General features: G+C 48.4%; 1 protein-coding gene across 2 annotated transcripts in view; it reads left to right on the top strand.

The window, feature by feature from the left end:
- LOC134945223 (multidrug resistance-associated protein 1-like) overlaps positions 1-19936 on the top strand; it is a 337654-nt gene that overhangs the window by 218362 nt on the left and 99356 nt on the right. For both annotated transcript variants that reach the window (XM_063934380.1, XM_063934379.1), the window contains exon 17: positions 467-593. In XM_063934380.1, coding sequence (XP_063790450.1) covers positions 467-593 — 127 coding nt within the window. The remainder of the gene's footprint in view (positions 1-466; positions 594-19936) is intronic.

Here is a 19936-nt window from a genome sequence, read left to right on the forward strand (position 1 = left end):
TAGCGCTGCACCGACCAGCTGCCTCTGTCTTTTAGGTTTGAAACTAACTCAGATTCAACTTTATTGCAATTAGATTTAGGTACATGGCCTTTAGGATTTAGGTGATGGAGAAATACGATTCTTGAAAAACTGTTCCCACCTGTCTCTAGTGCCTTTTAACCCATGTAGCTAGTAGGGGGCCCCTTTCCCATTACCTAAACTTTGGTGCTATTGAGATCTACATCCATTTGTGATAATGCACTGTTCTAAAAGCTAGTCCATTCAGTTGTATATGAAACTGCTAATTAATGTGCTCTGTGGGACAGGACTGGACATTTTTCATGCACTGCAAGTTCGCAGCTATTGGCTTGGGTGGGTGTTCCTATGAGCAGGTCTACATTTGCTGTATATGGTATGGGGGAATAACCCCTGTAATGCTGATTATATTATGGAAAACCCCTATTATACAAGTTTTTCTGTATTGCAGCATAAATGTATCCATCAAGAAAGGTTCCCTGGTTGCTGTAGTTGGCCAAGTTGGCTGTGGAAAGACATCCCTTCTTTCTGCTTTGCTTGGAGAAATGGAGAAAGTAGATGGTAACGTGGCCCTTAAGGTAATTTCATAGCTGACTGTGTATGTTTATATAGATTTTGAAGCTAGTGTTAAAAATTTTTTGACCCAAAACACTACAGATCTGAAGTGAACAACATTAACTAGGCTGTTAGTCTAAGGGGCCGTTATAGCTGCGTATCTAGGTGCTTTAATCTCTGCATTTTATCAGGCAGCAGTTACCGATGTTTGTTAAACCTCCAAGCAGTCTGTCTAATGAATCGCTGCTCAAGACGAAGAGTGCATTACTTACATTTTCCCATTAACCATGTGAATAACTAAACTGATGAAATGTTTTACTATGCAAAAGCATTTTGCTGTTTTTTTTCCAGTTAAGCATTTTGTTCTTCCCAATGAATTTTCTCTATTACCAATACATGGAGATTCATAGTGAGAGAACAGAGATTCAGTTTCGTTCTTACAAGTCATTGCCAGTGGCTGAAAAGTGCATGGACAACATAATGTGGCCAGCGGCCAAGGGATGATGCTCTAGTCTTCATGGGCCCCGGCTCAGCAGAGCAAGGGACTCAGACGGTTGAAAGGTTCTGCAGCTGCTCATTGACCTTTATGTAATTGCAATCCTTTGTGTTCCAGTCCTTCCAAAATGCTAAACATTATATGAATGAATTATTATACTTCCTGCATGTTTTAAATATTCTTTCATCAGTTACATGTCAGAAACTGTCAGTGTGTGATCCATTGGAGAGCGTCAGGGATTAGATGAGAAGGGTAACTCATTTTTTTTAAGATTATACAGTAGCAGGGCTCAGAGGTTACAAGTGACATCATACTCCTACCCCAACGCAAATGACATCATGACATTAGTCTACAAGTGTCGTGTAGCTGGAAGGTGGATGCTGGGCACAACCTAAGGGTGTGCCCTGCCTCTTTCTAAGTAGCAGCGTACCTTCCCAGGCATGCTGCAAGCTATAAATGGGTGCTGTTGGTGCAGTGACCGTTCCACCCCGTTGGCTTTACTACCTGGGTAACGGCAGCAGTCGCTCACACCTTGTTACGGTCATGGATATTACATAGATACATCTTTTCTGCAGCAGGTTACATTGATTTCCACAGGGAAACATCGGGGTGTAGAATGGATCTTGATCCAGAGACACCAACAGGCTAAAGCTTTAGGCTGTCCCAGGATGCATTGGGGCATCCTCTATAAGCCCGCCTCCAGGCACTGTGAGCTCACTTTCAGTTGGTGTCTGCAGACAACAGGTCACTTAACAGGTGGCTGCACTGGGCAGTCCTGAACAAGCTTTTTCTGACAGAAAATTTCTTCAAAACTGGGCTGTCAGCTCTGTATGTCATGGTGACACTTCAGCGCTGCAGCTCCATCACCTCCCAAGTGGCGTTGCATACTCCCGCGGCCTGTTCCCTGGTACTTGCGGCGTAGACTCTCCAGCTTTAGGCACACGTCACAGTCACTCTCCTGGTTCGCGTGGCTGCTGCGGGGAGGATGTAAGAGGGTCCACCAGGCGGGACCGCCATTAAATCGCGTTCTGTCTGCGACCTAGGGAAATGGGCCGTGGCGCTGCCGTGGACTCTGTCACCGAGCAGGGACCCCACTAGACCACCAGGGCAATAGAGCACAGGTCAGGTGTACTAATGCCCCATTTAATGAGGCTCGCTAGTACTTGGGGTGGAAGTCCAGCATAGGGGAGCTGGCGCTTGACATGTAGCCTCTCCCCGGCCCAGGGCGACATCTACTGTAGATTTTCCCACCCTGGAGCTGCCTCACACTTTCCCTCACTCCCTGACTGAGACGCTGGGCACCATCTTATAAGCATAGTTGCGATTAGTCTCTGGGACTGCCGGGCAAGGTCTCCCTTGTAAAGCCACCTGTATACAGCGCTGTGACTTTACAAACACTTGAGTATTCTACATGTCTTCATCAGCGTTAGTTACGAAAAAGTGTACCTATTACAGAATATATTGTGAGTATTCTGATATACACCTGCGGACTAGGACCATGCTGTGTTATATATATATCTGTATGTATACTGGTCCAGTTTTATTGTCATAATAATTACCCTCATTGCCTGTGACTCTATGTGCCTGTATCTGCTGTGTGGTTTCACTTTCAGTGTTTCCCAGATATATCTATCACTATATTCTGTACCCTAAGGGACTAGTTGCATCAGGGTCATGTATATAATGCGTCACAGTATTTACCTATTACGTGTATTCTACTTTGTACTCAGTCACATAATACTGGCTTTATTTGCTGGTGTTGTGTACTGTGTCTACAGTCACATACTAACGGATTTATTCGCAGGTATTGTACACTGTCTGGCTTTATCGTACTAATTCGCTCTGTTGTTGCATTTGTGTACAATGTCTAACAAGAAAGTCCGTAAGTCTGTGGACGCTCCTGCATCATGCAGAGCATGTGCCAAAGATTTACTAGAGGGGGAAGCTGTGTTTGATGGTCTGTGTACTATGTATCATACATCTCCCAGTCAGTCCGCAGCTCCTGTAACCAATCTGGGCTACGTTCACAAACCTACTGGGTACTCTGGTGGAACGCCTTACGCCCCACGCCCCCTATGGGACCACCTGTGCCATTACAGCCCAAATTGTCCCTATGGTTAATTCACCTTGGTCGGAAAATTTGTATAACCAGTTGCAGCAATTAAATCATTCCTTAGTCAGACAAAAATCTACTCCCGGTCACTCTTGTGTCTCTGGGTCATCTAAGCGGGCTGCTTCCTCATCACAATCCATGAATCTCTCAGATGTTTCATCTGAAGAGTAGGGGGAGCATACTGTCCTGTCAGACACTGAATCAGGTGTTTCTGACAAGGATTCTCCATTGCAAATTGATGTCCCTGCCCTTGTGGTTGCTATTAAGCAAATCCTACAAATCACTGATGATGAGGATTCCACTACTGTGGCTAAGAAAACTGATATGTTTAAATGGCAGGAGGTGGTTAAAAATCTTTTACCCCATTCTGACCATTTGGTGGACATCAGACAGGAGCCCTGGTCTAATCCAAAGAAGAAATTCCCTCTGTCTAAACAGACCTTGGCTCGCTATCCTCTCCCTGCAGAGTTATGTAAAAAGTGGGAAAATTCACCACCGGTGGATTCTCATGTCACCCACCTAGTGGTCTCATCCACTCTGCCTGTCACCACTGTCGCTTCACTGAAGAAACCGACAGATAAGCGTGTGGAGGGATGCCTGAAATCTATTTACTCCCTTACAGGTGCTGTACATAGACCTACTGTTGCTGCCTCTTGGGCTGCAAAAGGAATTGAAGCATGGGGTCAGTCATTAGAGGAAGATCTGCTCAAGGATAATATCTGTCAATACCTGTCTCACATTACCACCGCCGCTTATTACATTCAGGAGGCGTCCTCTGAGGCAGGTGTGTTTGCAGCCAAGGCATCAACTACGCCTATCCTGGCTCGCCGTATTCTGTGGTTGAGGTCATGGAAGGTGGACCTAGACTCCAAAAAGACCTTGGCGGTACTCCCCTTTAAGGGGGACATTTTGTTTGGGGAAGACCTAAATAAAATTGTGTCTGAATTGGCGGCTGCTAAGACTGCCTTTCTCCCAAATACAAACCCTTCTGCACAGAAGGCTAAAGGTACCACTTTTCGTTCCTTTCGGCCTCAAGGGAAAGCAAAAGGTCCACACAATTTTGTGCTCCCAAAACCACTAAGCCCAAGGCAAAGCAGTCCTGGGCGGCCCGTCAGCCTGCTTCTAAACATGACAATCCTGCCGCATGACGGGGCAGGCCTCCCACTGGGGGACCCCAGGGTGGCAGGCTCACTTCTGCAGTTCACCCAGGTCTGGTTAATGACCACTTCAGATGCATGGATGCGAAAAGTTGTCTATCACGGGTACGCAGTCTCCTTCAAGAGATGTCCCCCTTGCCAGTTTTGCACCATGGTTATCCCTTTGGATTCGTTAAAGGCACAAGCTTTGCAAAAGGTTGTGAGTTCTTTCCTGAATACAGGAGTGGGAGTGCCGGTTCCTGTGTCTCAGAGATGCAGAGGTTACTACCAGGACCGGTGCTAGGGTGTTCAGCGCCCTCCTGTACTTTACAAAGGGACAGCGCACATAATGCTTATACACACAATGCTCCCTGTAGTAGTGTGACTTACACACGTAACGCCCCCTGCAGTAGTGATGCTTACACACGTAACGGCCCCTGTACCAGTGACGCTTATACAAGACGCAGTGACGCTTACACACATAACATTCCCTGAAGCAGTGACGCTTACACACGTTATGCCTCCTGCAGCAGTGATGATTACACACGTAAAGCACCCTGTAGCATTGACGCTTACACACGTAACGCCCCCCTGTACCAGTGACGCTTATACAAGATGCAGTGACGCTTACACGCCTAACGCTCCCTGCAGCAGTGACGCTTACACACGTAACGCACCCTGTAGCATTGATGCTTACACATGTAAAGCACACTATAGCATTGATGCTTACACATGTAACGCACCCTGTAGCAGTGACGCTTGCACGTGTAACGCCCCCTGTACCAGTGACGCTAACACACGCAACGACCCCTGTACCAGTGACGCTTACACACAACGCCCCCTGCAGCAGTGACGCTTACACACGTAATGCACCCTGTAGCATTGACGCTTATAAATGTAACGCCCCCTGTACCAGTGACGCTTGCTCACGTAATGCCCCCTGTACCAGTGACACTTACACACGAACGCCTCCTGTACCAGTAACGCTTGCACACGTAACGCCCCCTGTACCAGTAACGCTTATACAAGACACAACACCCACTGAAGCAGTAACGCTTACACACATTATGCTGCACAGTCACACATACACCACATATACATACACACACATGTACATTATCACTGACCTGGTTTGGGAGTGTTGTGGACTCGGGGCTTCTTCCGATGACCGGGAAGAGGAACCGCCACTGGGTCGTAGTAGAGAAGGCCGGATGTAGGTCTTCCTCATGCAGAACTAAGACGGCAGGCGGGAGGCCCAGAGGAATTCTTGTAGGTCTCCTGTAAGACAAGACTTGTAGAAATAATGAAGGCTGGGGTACTGAGATATTGGAGACACTGTGGTATTGGAGGCACTGAGGTACTGGGAGTACAGGGAGTGCTGGGAGACCCTTGGAGGCACGGAGGTGTTCTTGGAGGCACGGAGGTGTTTGGAGACACCGAGGTGTTTGGAGGGACGAGGTGCTTGGAGGCACGAGGTGCTTGGAGGCACGGAGGTGCTTGGAGGCACGGAGGTGCTTGGAGGCACGAGGTGCTTGGAGACACGGAGGTAACTGGAGGCACGGAGGTGCTTTGAGGCGCGGAGGTGCTTGGAGGCACGAGGTGCTTGGAGGCACGAGGTGCTTGGAGGCACGGAGGTGCTTGGAGGCACGGAGGTGCTTGGAGGCACGAGGTGCTTGGAGGCACGGAGGTGCTTGGAGGCACGAGGTGCTTGGAGACACGGAGGTAACTGGAGGCACGGAGGTGCTTGTAGGCACAGGATGCTTGGAAGCACAGGTTGCTTGTAGGCACAGGATGCTTGGAAGCACAGGTTGCTTGTAGGCACAGGATGCTTGGAAGCACAGGATGCTTGCAGGGACAGGATGCTTGGAAGCACAGGATGCTTGCAGGGACGAGGGAGCTCTGGATCATAGCTTCCACAGGAGAAACGAAGATACTCAGGCATCGGATCTCTGCCTGGTATCTGATTTTAAATTCCCCGCCCTAGCCTGATTGGCGGAGCAGGCAGGTGACGTCAGACCTGCTCCGCCTCCTTGCCCTCGCTTGTGATGGCGGCGCCCTTGCTTCCGGGAAGCCGCCGGAGAGCAGCGCCGACCCGCCGCTGAAGCTGGAGACTGACAGGGGAAGAGAGGCGCCGGGCAGACCAGGCCACCCGCAGGGACAAGCGCGGTCGCCGCTGCCCGAGGTTCGTGACAGTACCCCCTCCTCCAGGAGTGGCCCCTGGACACTTCCCGGGCTTAGTCGGATGTCTGGAGTGGAAGATCCGAATCAGACGAGGAGCCGTTACTTCAGTAGCCCCAATCCAACTTCTCTCCTCAGGTCCATAACCCTTCCAGTCCACCAAGTACTGTAATTTTTTATGAAGATAACGAGAGTCCAGAATAGCTTTGATTTCAAACTCCGCTCCAGCTTCTGCCACTACGGACGTTGGCCTTGGGAGTGCTGAGTGGAATCGATTCAGTATGAGGGGACGGAGTAGAGAAACATGGAAGGCGTTAGGTATGCGAAGATGGGCAGGCAAACCCAGTTTACAGACCACAGGATTTAAGACTTGTAGCACAGGGTAAGGACCGATGAACCTTGGGGCGAATTTCATGGTGGGCACCTTCAACCGGAGATTCCGTGTGGACAGCCATACCCTGTCCCCAACTTTATATTGAGGTGCGGCTTGCCGTTTCTTATCTGCAAAGAACTTGTACCGAACAGAAACCTGCTTAAGATTAGCATGAACCTTTCTCCAAATTTGTCCAAAGTGTCGTAGAGTGGACGCTACAGCAGGAACCTCTATTATCGGAAGGCTTGGAAATTCCGGAACACGGGGATGGAACCCGTAGTTGACGAAAAATGGTGATTCCCCAGTGGAAGAATGAAACAAATGGTTATGGGCAAACTCCGCCCAAGGCAACAACTCCACCCAGTTGTCCTGTGAAGGAGAGAGATACAACCGAAGAAAAGTCTCTAGATCTTGATTGACTCGTTCCGTTTGTCCATTTGTTTGGGGATGATAAGCCGACGAAAACTTAAGTTTAATGTGTAGAGTTGAACAAAGGGCTTTCCAAAACCTGGCGGTGAACTGTACTCCACGGTCAGAAACAATCTCTTGTGGCAACCCATGCAAACGAAAATGTTCTCGGATAAACAATAGAGCCAGTTTCGGTGCTGTCGGAAGACCAGTCAAGGGCACAAAGTGTGCCATCTTCGAAAAACGGTCAACGATAACCCAAACGGTGTTGCAACCCTTGGAACAGGGCAAGTCAGTGATGAAGTCCATGGAAATGTGAGTCCAGGGTCTCACAGGGATAGGCAGAGGACGAAGTAACCCTGCAGGAGGCAGACGAGGAGATTTATGTTGTGTACATTGGGGACACGAATTAACGCAATCTTGTACATCCTTCCTCATGGTGTTCCACCAGTAAGACCTTTGCAGAAACTTGTACATCTTCTGAGCGCCGGGATGACCGGAAAACTTGGAGTTATGGACCCACAGTAGTATTCCTGGGCGGAATCTAGCTGGTACGGACATTCTTCCAGGAGGAGGAGCTGGAGTAGTTAAAGCAGCAGAGACAGAAACTGGATTCAGAATTAAACCCCGCTCCGGAGGTTCATCCTCGTCTGTGGGAACCTGTGAACGGGAAAGCGCATCTGCTTTAATATTGAGAGTCCCGGCACGGTACTTGATAATGAACGAGAATCGGGAAAAGAAAAGTGCCCATCTCGCCTGGCGAGGATTCAAACATTGTGCGGATTTGATGTACAGTAAATTCTTGTGATCCGTGTAGATGGTAAACACATGTTTAGCCCCTTCTAGAAGATATCTCCATTCTTCCAAGGCAGATTTGATTGCCAAGAGTTCCTGGTCTCCAATAGAGTAATTTCGTTCGGCTGGAGAGAATTTACGAGAGTGGAAGCCACACGGATGTAATTTCTTATCAGAGGAATGCTGGGAGAGGACAGCCCCCACCCCGACTGAAGATGCATTAACTTCTAAGAAGAAGGGTTCCTCGAAACTTGGTTGTTGGAGAACTGGAGCCGTCGTGAAAGCTAACTTTAAGCGAGAAAAAGCTACAATGGCTTCCGGAGGCCACAAACTAGGATTAGAACCCTTTCTCGTCAGGGCAGTAATGGGTGCAACAATGGTGGAGAAACCTTTAATGAATTTCCTGTAGTAGTTCGCAAAGCCCAGGAACCTTTGTATTGCTTTCAGGGAAAGAGGCTGAGTCCAATCACGAATGGCCGACAACTTTTCCGGATCCATGCGAAGCTCCGTCCCCGAGATGACATAACCGAGGAACGGAATAGATGTTACTTCAAAGGTACATTTGGAAAGCTTGGCGTAGAGATGATTCTCTTGTAAACGGTGTAGCACCTCTTTGACTTGAGTCCTGTGTTCGACAAGATTCTTGGAAAAAATCAGTATGTCGTCCAGATATACCACAACGCTCTGATACAGCATATCACGAAAGATTTCGTTGACGAATCCCTGGAAAACCGCGGGAGCATTACTAAGACCAAACGGCATCACCAAGTATTCGTAATGCCCATCTCGGGTATTAAAGGCAGTCTTCCATTCATCCCCCTCTCGGATGCGTATAAGATTATAAGCTCCTCTCAAGTCGAGTTTTGAAAAAATGCGGGCACCACGAACCCTATCAAATAACTCTGTGATTAGTGGCAAGGGGTATTTATTCTTAATAGTAATGTCGTTTAGGCCGCGGTAGTCGATGCATGGTCTCAACCCCCCGTCCTTTTTCTTCACGAAAAAGAAGCCTGCACCAGCAGGGGAGGAAGAGGGGCGAATGAATCCCTTGAGCATATTGGACTTAATATACTCCGACATGGCTTGAGTCTCGGGAAGAGACAGAGGATATGTGCGACCACGAGGTGGCGTCTTCCCTGGGACAAGGTCAATAGGGCAGTCCCAAGGCCTGTGAGGTGGTAACAGGTCAGCAGCTTGTTCCGAAAATACGTCCTTGTACCCTTGATATGCCTCCGGAATGTGCTCTTCATCCGTTTTGGAGGTAACACGGAGCGGACAAACAGGAGTAAGACAATTAGTGTGACAAAAGGAACTCCAGGACAGAATTTGTGACGACTTCCAGTCGATGTGGGGGTTATGACTTTTCAGCCAAGGCATTCCAAGAACCAGATCATGGGGCATTTCTGGGATTACCAAGAGTTCCAAATCTTCCTGATGTAGAGCCCCGACCCGCAGCTTAACTGGCCCCGTGCGCCACATTATGAGACCTTTGGAAATTCTAGTCCCGTTGATAGCCGTCAGTGAAATTGGCCGCTCGATAGGCCGTAACTTTAAACCCAAACTTTGGGCACAGAAGGAAGAAACGAAGTTCCCTGCAGCTCCGGAATCCAATAGGGCTTCACAAGACCTGGAGACTGAATTGGAGACTAGAGTTACTGGAAGCAAGCAGTCCGAAGTTGGAGAAGCTTTTGTCGTAACTCCCAGCTTGACTCCTCCGGAACAAGCTAGGTCTGCCCGTTTCCCGGACGGACTTTACAAGATTTAAGAAAATGATCTGCGGCTCCACAGTAAAGGCAGAGTTTACCCTCACGACGACGCTGTCGTTCTTCCGGAGACAGTCGGGAGCGGTTAATTTGCATGGGCTCATCTGAGCTAGGTGAGGCCACCGGCCTAGGAGTAGGATTCCGGAACCTGGAACGATCCGAACGGTTACGTTCTCTTCCACGCTCCTGCATCCGAAGATCCACCTTGACGCAAAGGGAAATCAAATCTTCTAATGGATCCGGCAGATCTCTAGTAACTAGCTCGTCTTTCAGCCGGTCGGAAAGACCGTTCCAGAAGGCAGCTCTCAGGGCATCATTATTCCAGCGTAGTTCGGAAGCAATGGTCTGGAAATGAACCACGTACTGGCCCACGGAACGGGCGCCCTGCCGAACACGGAGCAAATCGGAAGAAGCAGTGGTCATTCTGCCGGGCTCGTCGAAAATCCTTCGAAAGGACGAGATGAAGTTGGTGTAGTTGGAAACCATGGGATCAGATCGTTCCCATAATGGAGACACCCAATCCAAAGCAGAACCTTCCAACAGAGAAATAATATATGCTACCTTGGACCGGTCTGTAGGAAAGTTGTGTGCAAGTAGCTCGAAATGTACCTCGCACTGGTTCAAGAAACCACGACAATTTTTGGGATTCCCATTATAGCGGGACGGAGTAGGCAACTGAAGGCGTGGAGTGACACCGGCCGATGGTTGAACATTGCTGGCAACGGCAACTGGTGCGACTGCTGGAACAGGAGCCGGAATTACTGAGGCCAGAGACGCCTGAATCTGATCCAGACGCCCGGACAACTGCTGGAGGTACTGCATCACCTGACCTTGTGCTGCTTCCTGACTTTGCACTCGAGAAGCCAGGTTCTGGATGGCACTAGAGTCCGTGTTCCGATCCCCCGAGTCCATGAGGCCTGAGTATACTATCACTGACCTGGTTTGGGAGTGTTGTGGACTCGGGGCTTCTTCCGATGACCGGGAAGAGGAACCGCCACTGGGTCGTAGTAGAGAAGGCCGGATGTAGGTCTTCCTCATGCAGAACTAAGACGGCAGGCGGGAGGCCCAGAGGAATTCTTGTAGGTCTCCTGTAAGACAAGACTTGTAGAAATAATGAAGGCTGGGGTACTGAGATATTGGAGACACTGTGGTATTGGAGGCACTGAGGTACTGGGAGTACAGGGAGTGCTGGGAGACCCTTGGAGGCACGGAGGTGTTTGGAGGCACGGAGGTGCTTGGAGGCACGGAGGTGTTTGGAGACACCGAGGTGTTTGGAGGGACGAGGTGCTTGGAGGCACGAGGTGCTTGGAGGCACGGAGGTGCTTGGAGGCACGGAGGTGCTTGGAGGCACGAGGTGCTTGGAGACACGGAGGTAACTGGAGGCACGGAGGTGCTTTGAGGCGCGGAGGTGCTTGGAGGCACGAGGTGCTTGGAGGCACGAGGTGCTTGGAGGCACGGAGGTGCTTGGAGGCACGGAGGTGCTTGGAGGCACGAGGTGCTTGGAGACACGGAGGTAACTGGAGGCACGGAGGTGCTTGGAGGCACGAGGTGCTTGGAGACACGGAGGTGCTTGGCGGCACGGAGGTGCTTGGAGGCACGAGGTGCTTGGAGGCACGGAGGTGCTTGGAGGCACGAGGTGCTTGGAGGCACGGAGGTGCTTGGAGGCACGAGGTGCTTGGAGACACGGAGGTAACTGGAGGCACGGAGGTGCTTGTAGGCACAGGATGCTTGGAAGCACAGGTTGCTTGTAGGCACAGGATGCTTGGAAGCACAGGTTGCTTGTAGGCACAGGATGCTAGGATGCTTGCAGGGACAGGATGCTTGGAAGCACAGGATGCTTGCAGGGACGAGGGAGCTCTGGATCATAGCTTCCACAGGAGAAACGAAGATACTCAGGCATCGGATCTCTGCCTGGTATCTGATTTTAAATTCCCCGCCCTAGCCTGATTGGCGGAGCAGGCAGGTGACGTCAGACCTGCTCCGCCTCCTTGCCCTCGCTTGTGATGGCGGCGCCCTTGCTTCCGGGAAGCCGCCGGAGAGCAGCGCCGACCCGCCGCTGAAGCTGGAGACTGACAGGGGAAGAGAGGCGCCGGGCAGACCAGGCCACCCGCAGGGACAAGCGCGGTCGCCGCTGCCCGAGGTTCGTGACATACATATTGGGGGTCATTCCGAGTTGATCGCATGTAGCAAATTTTTGCTGCCCGTTTGATCAACTCGACACTGCCTATGGGGGAGGGCTTTTTGGAATAGCAAGGCTGCGAAGGCTTGTGCAGCCCTGCTATGCAAAAAAAGTTTTGTGTAGAACTAGACCAGGGTAATAGTTACCCTGTGCGATCGATCCAGCGATGCAGGTCCTGGAAATTGATGTCAGACATCCACCCTCCAAACGCCTGGACACGCCTGCGTTCGCCGAACCACTCCTAGAAAACGGTCAGTTGACGCCCTGGAACGCCTTCCCCTGTCAATCTTCTTGCGGTCGCCGCTGCAACAGCTTTCTTCGTTCGCTCCGTCGCTGCACGGCGACGACGCACCTGCGCAATGCAGCCGCCTTGCATGCGCAGTTCCGACCCGATCGCATGGCTGCGAAGAAGTGCAGCGTGCGATCGGATCGGAATGACCCCCTCTGTACACACACACACACACACACACACACACACACACACACACACACACACACACACACACTCTTTCCAAGCCACTTACATGAAAAAGTCTGGAAACTCGTCCTCGTGTGATGCAGGCTGCAGCCTGGTACCGTGTAGCTCCGCCCCTTATTCCTGCAAAGCTCCGCCCCCTTTTCGATACGCCCAGCACACTGTGACTGGCTGCACTGTGAGTATGTGACAGGGGAGAGGGAGAGGAGGCTTCATGATGCTGGCGCTGCTGCCTGTCATAGAGTTTGACAGGCGCAGCAGCCGGCATCAGCAGGGCAGGGAACTCAGCAAAGGGATGCAGTGCAGGTAGGCGCCAGGGGGGAGAGGCACCTACTTGCTCTGCATCCCTTTGCTGAGCAGTATGCGCCGGGCCTGGTTACTACTCGACGCTGTTTCTAGTTCGGAAACCCAATGGGTCTTTCCGGCCTATACTCAACCTCAAATCACTGAACAAGTTTGTGAGAGTGTCCAAGTTCCGTATGGAAACACTGCGCTCAATTATACTAGCTATGGAACCCGGAGACTATATGATATCCCTGGATATACACGATGCATACCTGCATGTACCTATTGCCATGTCGCATCAGCAGTATCTGCGGTTTGCTATTGGTGATTTTCACTATTAGTTCCAGGCTCTGCCATTTGGACTGGCTACGGCTCCTGGGATCTTCACCAAGGTCATGGCCATAATGACGGCCCATCTACGTTGCCAGGGAGTCAGGATCCTTCCATATGTGGACCGACTTGCTGATTCTGGCAAACGCCCCCGATGTCCTCCTCAGTATCTACAACTGACTGTAAGCTTCCTACAAGCCCACGGGTGGCTAATCAGTTGGAAGAAATTCTCGCTGGTCCCAGCTCAGAGCATGGTGCACCTAGGGACACTCCTGGACACACACAGTCAACAACTGTTTCTGTCTCCAGAAAATGTCCTGAGACATGAAGACAGAATAAGATGCTTCCTTTGTCGCCCCAGAGTGTCAATACACTCGGCGATGCAAGTACTTGGCCAGATGGTGTCGGCATTCGACATGGTAGAGTACGCTCAATTTCATTCTCGCCCTCTGCAGAGGTTAATCCTTTCCAAGTGGGACGGCCTACCTCATCAGAGCAGATCTCACATGATCACTTTGACTCCGGAAGTTCGTCTGTCGCTGACCTGGTGGCTACAGGACCAGCAATTGAGCAAGGGCCGTCCCTTCTGGATCCCCGACTGGGTCCTGCTGGCAACGGATACCAGTCTGAGGGGATGGGGTGCGGTGTTGGAGCAACACTCTTTTTCAGGGTTGTCCTCTTCTACTTACTCAGCGCCCAGACCCCTTTGTACAGGGCCCTTGTCTTCTCTCTTCCGGATCTGGCCAGGCTGGCTTTGACGGCGTGGCTCTTGAGGCATCACTCCTGAAAGCCAAAGGATTCTCTGAGGAGGTCATCCAAACTCTGTTAAAAGCTCGCAATCCGGCATCTGCTCGGATTTATTACAGGGTCTGGAATTCTTACTTCACCTAGTATGCTGATAAGAATTATGATGCATACAGATTCAGAACTTCCAGAATTTTGGCTTTTCTGCAAAGAGGTCTGGCCTCCCTTAAGGTTTACATATTTGCCTTGTCGGTATTGTTTCAGAGAGAAATTGCGTCTATACCTGACGTTCATACATTCACTCAGGGTGTCTTATGGATTCAGCCTCCCTGTTTCCCTCCTGCGGCTCCATGGGATCTGTCTGTTGTCCTGAATGCCCTGCAAGAGTCTCCATTTGAACCTCTTGAGACGATGGACCTTAAATGGTTCACGGCCAAGGTCTTGTTTTTACTGGCTATTGCCTCTGCAAGAAGGGTGTCAGACTTAGGTGTATTGTCCTGTCCTCCTTCCTTTCTAATATTTAATTGTGACCGGGCAGTTCTTAGAACACGCACAGGTTATTTACCTAAGGTGGTGTCATCTTTTCACCTTAACCAAGAGATTGTGGTTCTGGCCTTTATCTCTTCTGATTTGTCCGGACTCTCCGTGTATATGTGTGTGTGTATATATATATGTATATGTATATGTATGTGTGTGTATGTATATATATATATATATATATATATATATATATATATATATATATATATATATAAGGAAAAAAGAAGCAGCAGCACTCCGTCAGTATAAATAATCCAATGTGTATTCAAATAAAAAACATAACAGTGGTCACATAGAGAACAAACGTTTCGTGGTCCTGACCCCTTTGTCAAGGCATGAACAGTGATTAGAGAGAACCCACTTACCTTTATAGCACCCGAGTGAATCCCGCACGTGGAGAGAGGCACAGGGCCGGGCGCCGTCAGCCACGGGGACCGCCGGAAGTCCTCCGGCGTCTCCAGGAAGTGACGTGGTGTCGGGTGTGCGGCGCGGCTGCCATGGCAACCAGCGGTGCTTCCCAGAATACCCGCGCCGGCCCTTTGAAACAAAGTGAAAGAAAGTGAAAAATTGAGAAGGGAAACTAAAGTGGAATGGCAGTACTAGAAGCACACTATATTATAAGCACACAGAGGGGGCAGAGCTATGAATGAAATAATGAAGCACCATCATGGAATGGAAAAGCATGTTATAGAATGCATAGATGAACAGTGTGTATGAAGTATGCAGAACCACTGTACTCAGTGGAACAGATGGGTACAGGGGTGTCAAAGTCAGAAAAATATCCCTATACACGCTGCCATATTTGCACCTCACGCTGGTCCGCGCTGCGCATGCGTGCGCTTTCCCGTGATAGCGCATACCCGCTGATGCGTGCACCCGCTCGCATCGGTATGCGTATTTACGGTAAGGAGTATGTAGTCGTAGCGTGCGACCCAATCGTTACATATTTTCACAATTAATGTAGTTTGTAGACCATGGTCCCTTTGATAGATTCTGAAAGTTTGGTTAATATAGAATGTCCCTGAACGGAGGAATCCCTCTTTGTATTGTAGGAAGGGTCTAACAGGAATCATACAGCAGTGTTTGGTACCCATCGGAAGGGTATTTAAATAGCAATATTCCGGTGTTGGTTTGGAGCGTATTAATCGCTCGTGCGAATAGTTATGGACATAAGAAGTTATGTCCATTTATTATTATTTGTTCTTACTTAGTCATGCACCTGAACAGTGGAGACAGGTATCAGTGGGTCTCAAATGGCTCTTTGACCTCATAGATCCCCCAAACAATAGTTTGCATGTTGGGAGGGCCTCATAACTTTACATGCATAAGGTAAGCACCGGAATAGTAATTGAAGATCAATTGTACTCCAAATCCGCAGACGGAGTACAATAGTCTTTAATTACACTGAGCTTTGAGACTCAATGAGGAGGGCCAACACCTGTGTTTACAAATGGGGCTGGATTTGTATACAGGAGAATGAGGGCTGAGATGTCATTGTCTCAACTGAAAGTGGACATCATGAATATAGAACAGAACCCAGACAGGATTCTGTTTTGTATTCGCCAAACAATAGCTCTCCAGAAGACAGGAATGTGTTAGTTATCACCCATGGTTTTGCATAACCAAGACCACTGATACAGCCCACCTGTATGAATCAACCTGTGACCTTTGTTATAATGCGAAGCCGAATTCCTGCGTCCAATGGACAATGAGATTGTAGGGACCATTAGATTGCATTGTGTGAGTAGCATAAAAGACGGGCCTGTGGCATCCAGCTTTCACTTCTCATCAAACGGTTCTCATTGCTGATAATCGGGAAGCTGGCTGTCCAGAAGCGCTTGCGATCGTTACCCTTGTGCGTAAGTTTCTCTCCGTAATCATTGTCTTTCTGTGAGCCATTTCTCTCATCTCTCTCCCTATCTCTCTCTCTCTCTCTCTCTCCGTCTCTCTCCATCTCTCTCTCTCTCTCTCCGTCTCTCTCTCTCTCTCCCTTCTCTTTTCTCCCATATCTCCCCTTGACTAGTATTGTATTGTATTGTATTAGATCGGTATTGTATTGTATTTCTAGTGTAGCTATTTTGGTTAGGAAGTCTCTGTTATATTGTAGTGTATCATTTGTACTGTGATTCCTTTTTTGCAAGTATATTAGTTATAATACATATAATAGGCTTTGGACCCTAAACAAGTATCTGTGTATTTTCTCATAAGTATAGTGTGTTCACGAGCGTCGGTGACGCTCAAGCAGCTTTGTAGTTAAAACAGGTTACACAAGGTTGCACTTACACCCTGTCCTCACATTAAGGTATACTGTGCATTTTATTGTCAAAGATATAGATATCAAGGTTTAGCGTTGTGAGCGTCTGCGCCGCTGGTGACCTCCTCGTGGTCTCAAGCGTCCGCTACGCCATAGCGAAGCATTACGTTTGTCTATAGCCAATAGCGTGCCTGCCTGTGATCATTTACTCGTGAGTAAACGTGACGCCTGAGCGTCTCGATCACGGCTAAGCGATCGATACGCAAATAGCGTACCTTTACGGTACTTCTCACGCATTCAGCGTACAGTGTTCTTAGACCTCATAAAGGGTTGTTTATACGATAAAGCAATCCAACAGGCTTTGTCAATTGGGGGCCGTCCAGTCCTTCACATATCTGCACTAGGTAGATCAGCAGACATTATCCCTCAGCAAAGGGCGGGAGGTTGTCTCGCAGTGCTGATGGGATAAGCGTCTGCTTCGCTTAGGTAAAGGGTGCTGAAGGAATCCGGGAACCGGAGGTAAGAACAAAACGCTAGTGTTTTTTTAAAACTGTTTATTTTTCTTCTGTCTTGCGTATATACGCACGCATACATATATATATCTGCATTTCTTTTCCATCTGTGTATTTCATTTTTCGTATATCACTATCCTGTTTGCCAGTTTTATAGTTGATAGAAAAGTGCCAAAAGAGATTTGCTGTTATTTCATAGTTTAAGAATAGAGGTAATAGTTAAAGTATAGACCAACACACGGTTTGCCTGGGAGATAAGGCGAAGTCAGTGTGGTGTGTGGTAGATGATCAGGGATCATCTACATTGATAAAAGTATAAATTGTGTTACGGTGGATCTTTGCTTTGCGTACACGTGTCCCTAACTGAGACTTGCGTACGCAATCCAAAGGCCGACGCACGCAGTGTACATTACGCAACGGAGCGTCTGTGTACGCCCACGTAACTCAAACCACAAGTTGACTTTAACAGGCGATAAATAGCGCAACGCGGTAAATAGCGCAACGCGGTAAATAGCGCAAGGCGATAAATAGCACAAATTGATTTCAGCTTTCCAAAAACTTAGTTTAAATACCTTACTTTACTGTAATACCTCTGGGGAGAGCTATCAGACTACGGGAAATGATTTTTCTGATCAGAAAACTATAAGAATGATATTGGTTTGAAAACGGTATGAGTGTATTGAATCCCGCTTTGTGGACTTTGTGCCCGCTTTGTGAACTTTGTGATCTATGTGGAACGTGATGAGCACGATCTGAGTGAAAACGTGCAACAGAGTGTGATAAAGTTTTCGTTGTATTACGCTCTGGCTGTTTTGGAGCACAGTAGGGAGACTCCAATGATCCTACCATTTATGGGCAACAAGTGTCTATAAGTGGTACGATTGGACCGCACGGTTGTATGTGTGACCAATAACGCAACGTGATATGAGGTCGTATATTGCCCTCATACGTGTTGTAGGGAGCACATGCAAGCGTGATTTGTGTAAAGAAAAATGGAAAAGGGAATTTTCTCAGGAAAATCTCTAAAAATAGGGCCTGCAACGGCTACACGTGTCTGCTAGAAGGCGGACCGGAGATACCCGGAGCAGAAGAAGTTCAGTGGAAGAGCTTTAAGGATTTCCAACGAAGTTCTGTGTTTGGTGCATTTTAGGAAGTTTTTCTGTGTTAAAAAGGTCCACAATGGCAGCCAAGTGCACAATACAGAGACGGTCGGAGGTCAGGATTCAGACTCCAGAGGCTTGCAGACCCCGAGGGTCTGCTCGGTTAGTAATGTGGGGGAAATATGGTCCCCACTCTGAGACCTTTTGTGATGAATGGACACGAATGACTGCGGGGGATAAGGTACCATTTCCCGGGATAGGTAGTTTTGACTCAGAGGTGTTGCATAATTTAAGGAGAAGGATATGTCTCATTAAATCAGCAAAGAGACGAATCAAGCATTATGATTGTTTACAGATATGGCAACAGGAGGGTGAAATGCAAAGAAATGTAACTTACTTACCTAACTTTCATCTTGAGAGGAGAGAGATGGCAATGGAGGGGATTGTGGTTGCGGAGAAAAGCACAAGGGTGAACAATAAAAACGCTCTTAGCAACTGTAGTATAGATGATAAGAATAAGTGTAATAAATGTAACAAAGATAATTGTAATACTGTTGAATGTACAACTATTAACCCATGCAAGTCGCACCCCATGTTAAACTTTCCTCAGGAACACCAACCAGAAAGTGAACCCAGAACGATGTCGGCACCTCTTCCAGAAGCCATCACACAAGACGTCCAGGTGGACGCGACCCAGTCGGTAAAAACTGTAATCAAACCCCCTAATGGAGGGTCAGGTGAGGTCGTGTCCACAGGTATGTATGGTATTATACATCACGCACAAACAAATGTACCTTATATCTTAGAATCAATTCAGAATGACATTACTGGACTTAATCCTGTTAGGGTAATTGCAGTACCAAATGGGGAAACTGACTCTTCAGGAATCACTCCTGTCAGGAACATCGCCATGTACTGCCCTTTTTCCCGAACAGAATTAAGAGCAATTCTGTCTGAATTTCCTGATCCCAGGAAAGACTTAGTTGCTTGTCAAAGATACATTAGAGTGCTAGGACATACTGCAGAGCCAAGTAACAAAGATTGGAGGACAGTTTTGAGGGCATGTTTACCCCCCGATGTTGATTCATTGAAATTTATCACTGATTGTAAGCTAGATGAGGAAGTGCCACTAACAAACAAGTATAACCAAGATAATGTAAAAAGAATCAATCTACAGTTGAAAGAATATTTTCCTACAGTAGTAAAGTGGAATAAAATCTATACAATAAGACAAAAAGAAGGTGAATCCGCAGAAGAGTATTTTCACCGGGCTCTGCAGGATATGGCTAGGTACACAGGTATAGATGACATTGAAACTAATGTACACCACAGAGAGGTAGCTGTGTCCGTATTAGCGAACAACTTAAAAGACACACTAAAAATTAGGGTACAAACTTCAATACCTCATTGGAGAGGTATCTCGGTGGCGGCATTAAGAGAGTCCGCTATCGAGCATGACCGAAATATCCAAAGAACCAGGGAAGCGCAGGGAGAGCGGTTGATGACACTGAACATCCAAGCACTAGAGGATGCATCAAGTCGACCGGAACCCCAGGCCCCTAGCACATGGAGAAAGCCAAGGATTTGTTACCATTGTAGAAGAGAAGGGCATTATGCCAACAACTGTAATAACCCACATAAAGTTAGACCCCCTAGACCAAGAAATGAGCAAAATTACAACACAC

Source organism: Pseudophryne corroboree, chromosome 7, assembly GCF_028390025.1.
Source record: "Pseudophryne corroboree isolate aPseCor3 chromosome 7, aPseCor3.hap2, whole genome shotgun sequence".
Classification (NCBI taxonomy): Eukaryota; Metazoa; Chordata; class Amphibia; order Anura; family Myobatrachidae; genus Pseudophryne; species Pseudophryne corroboree.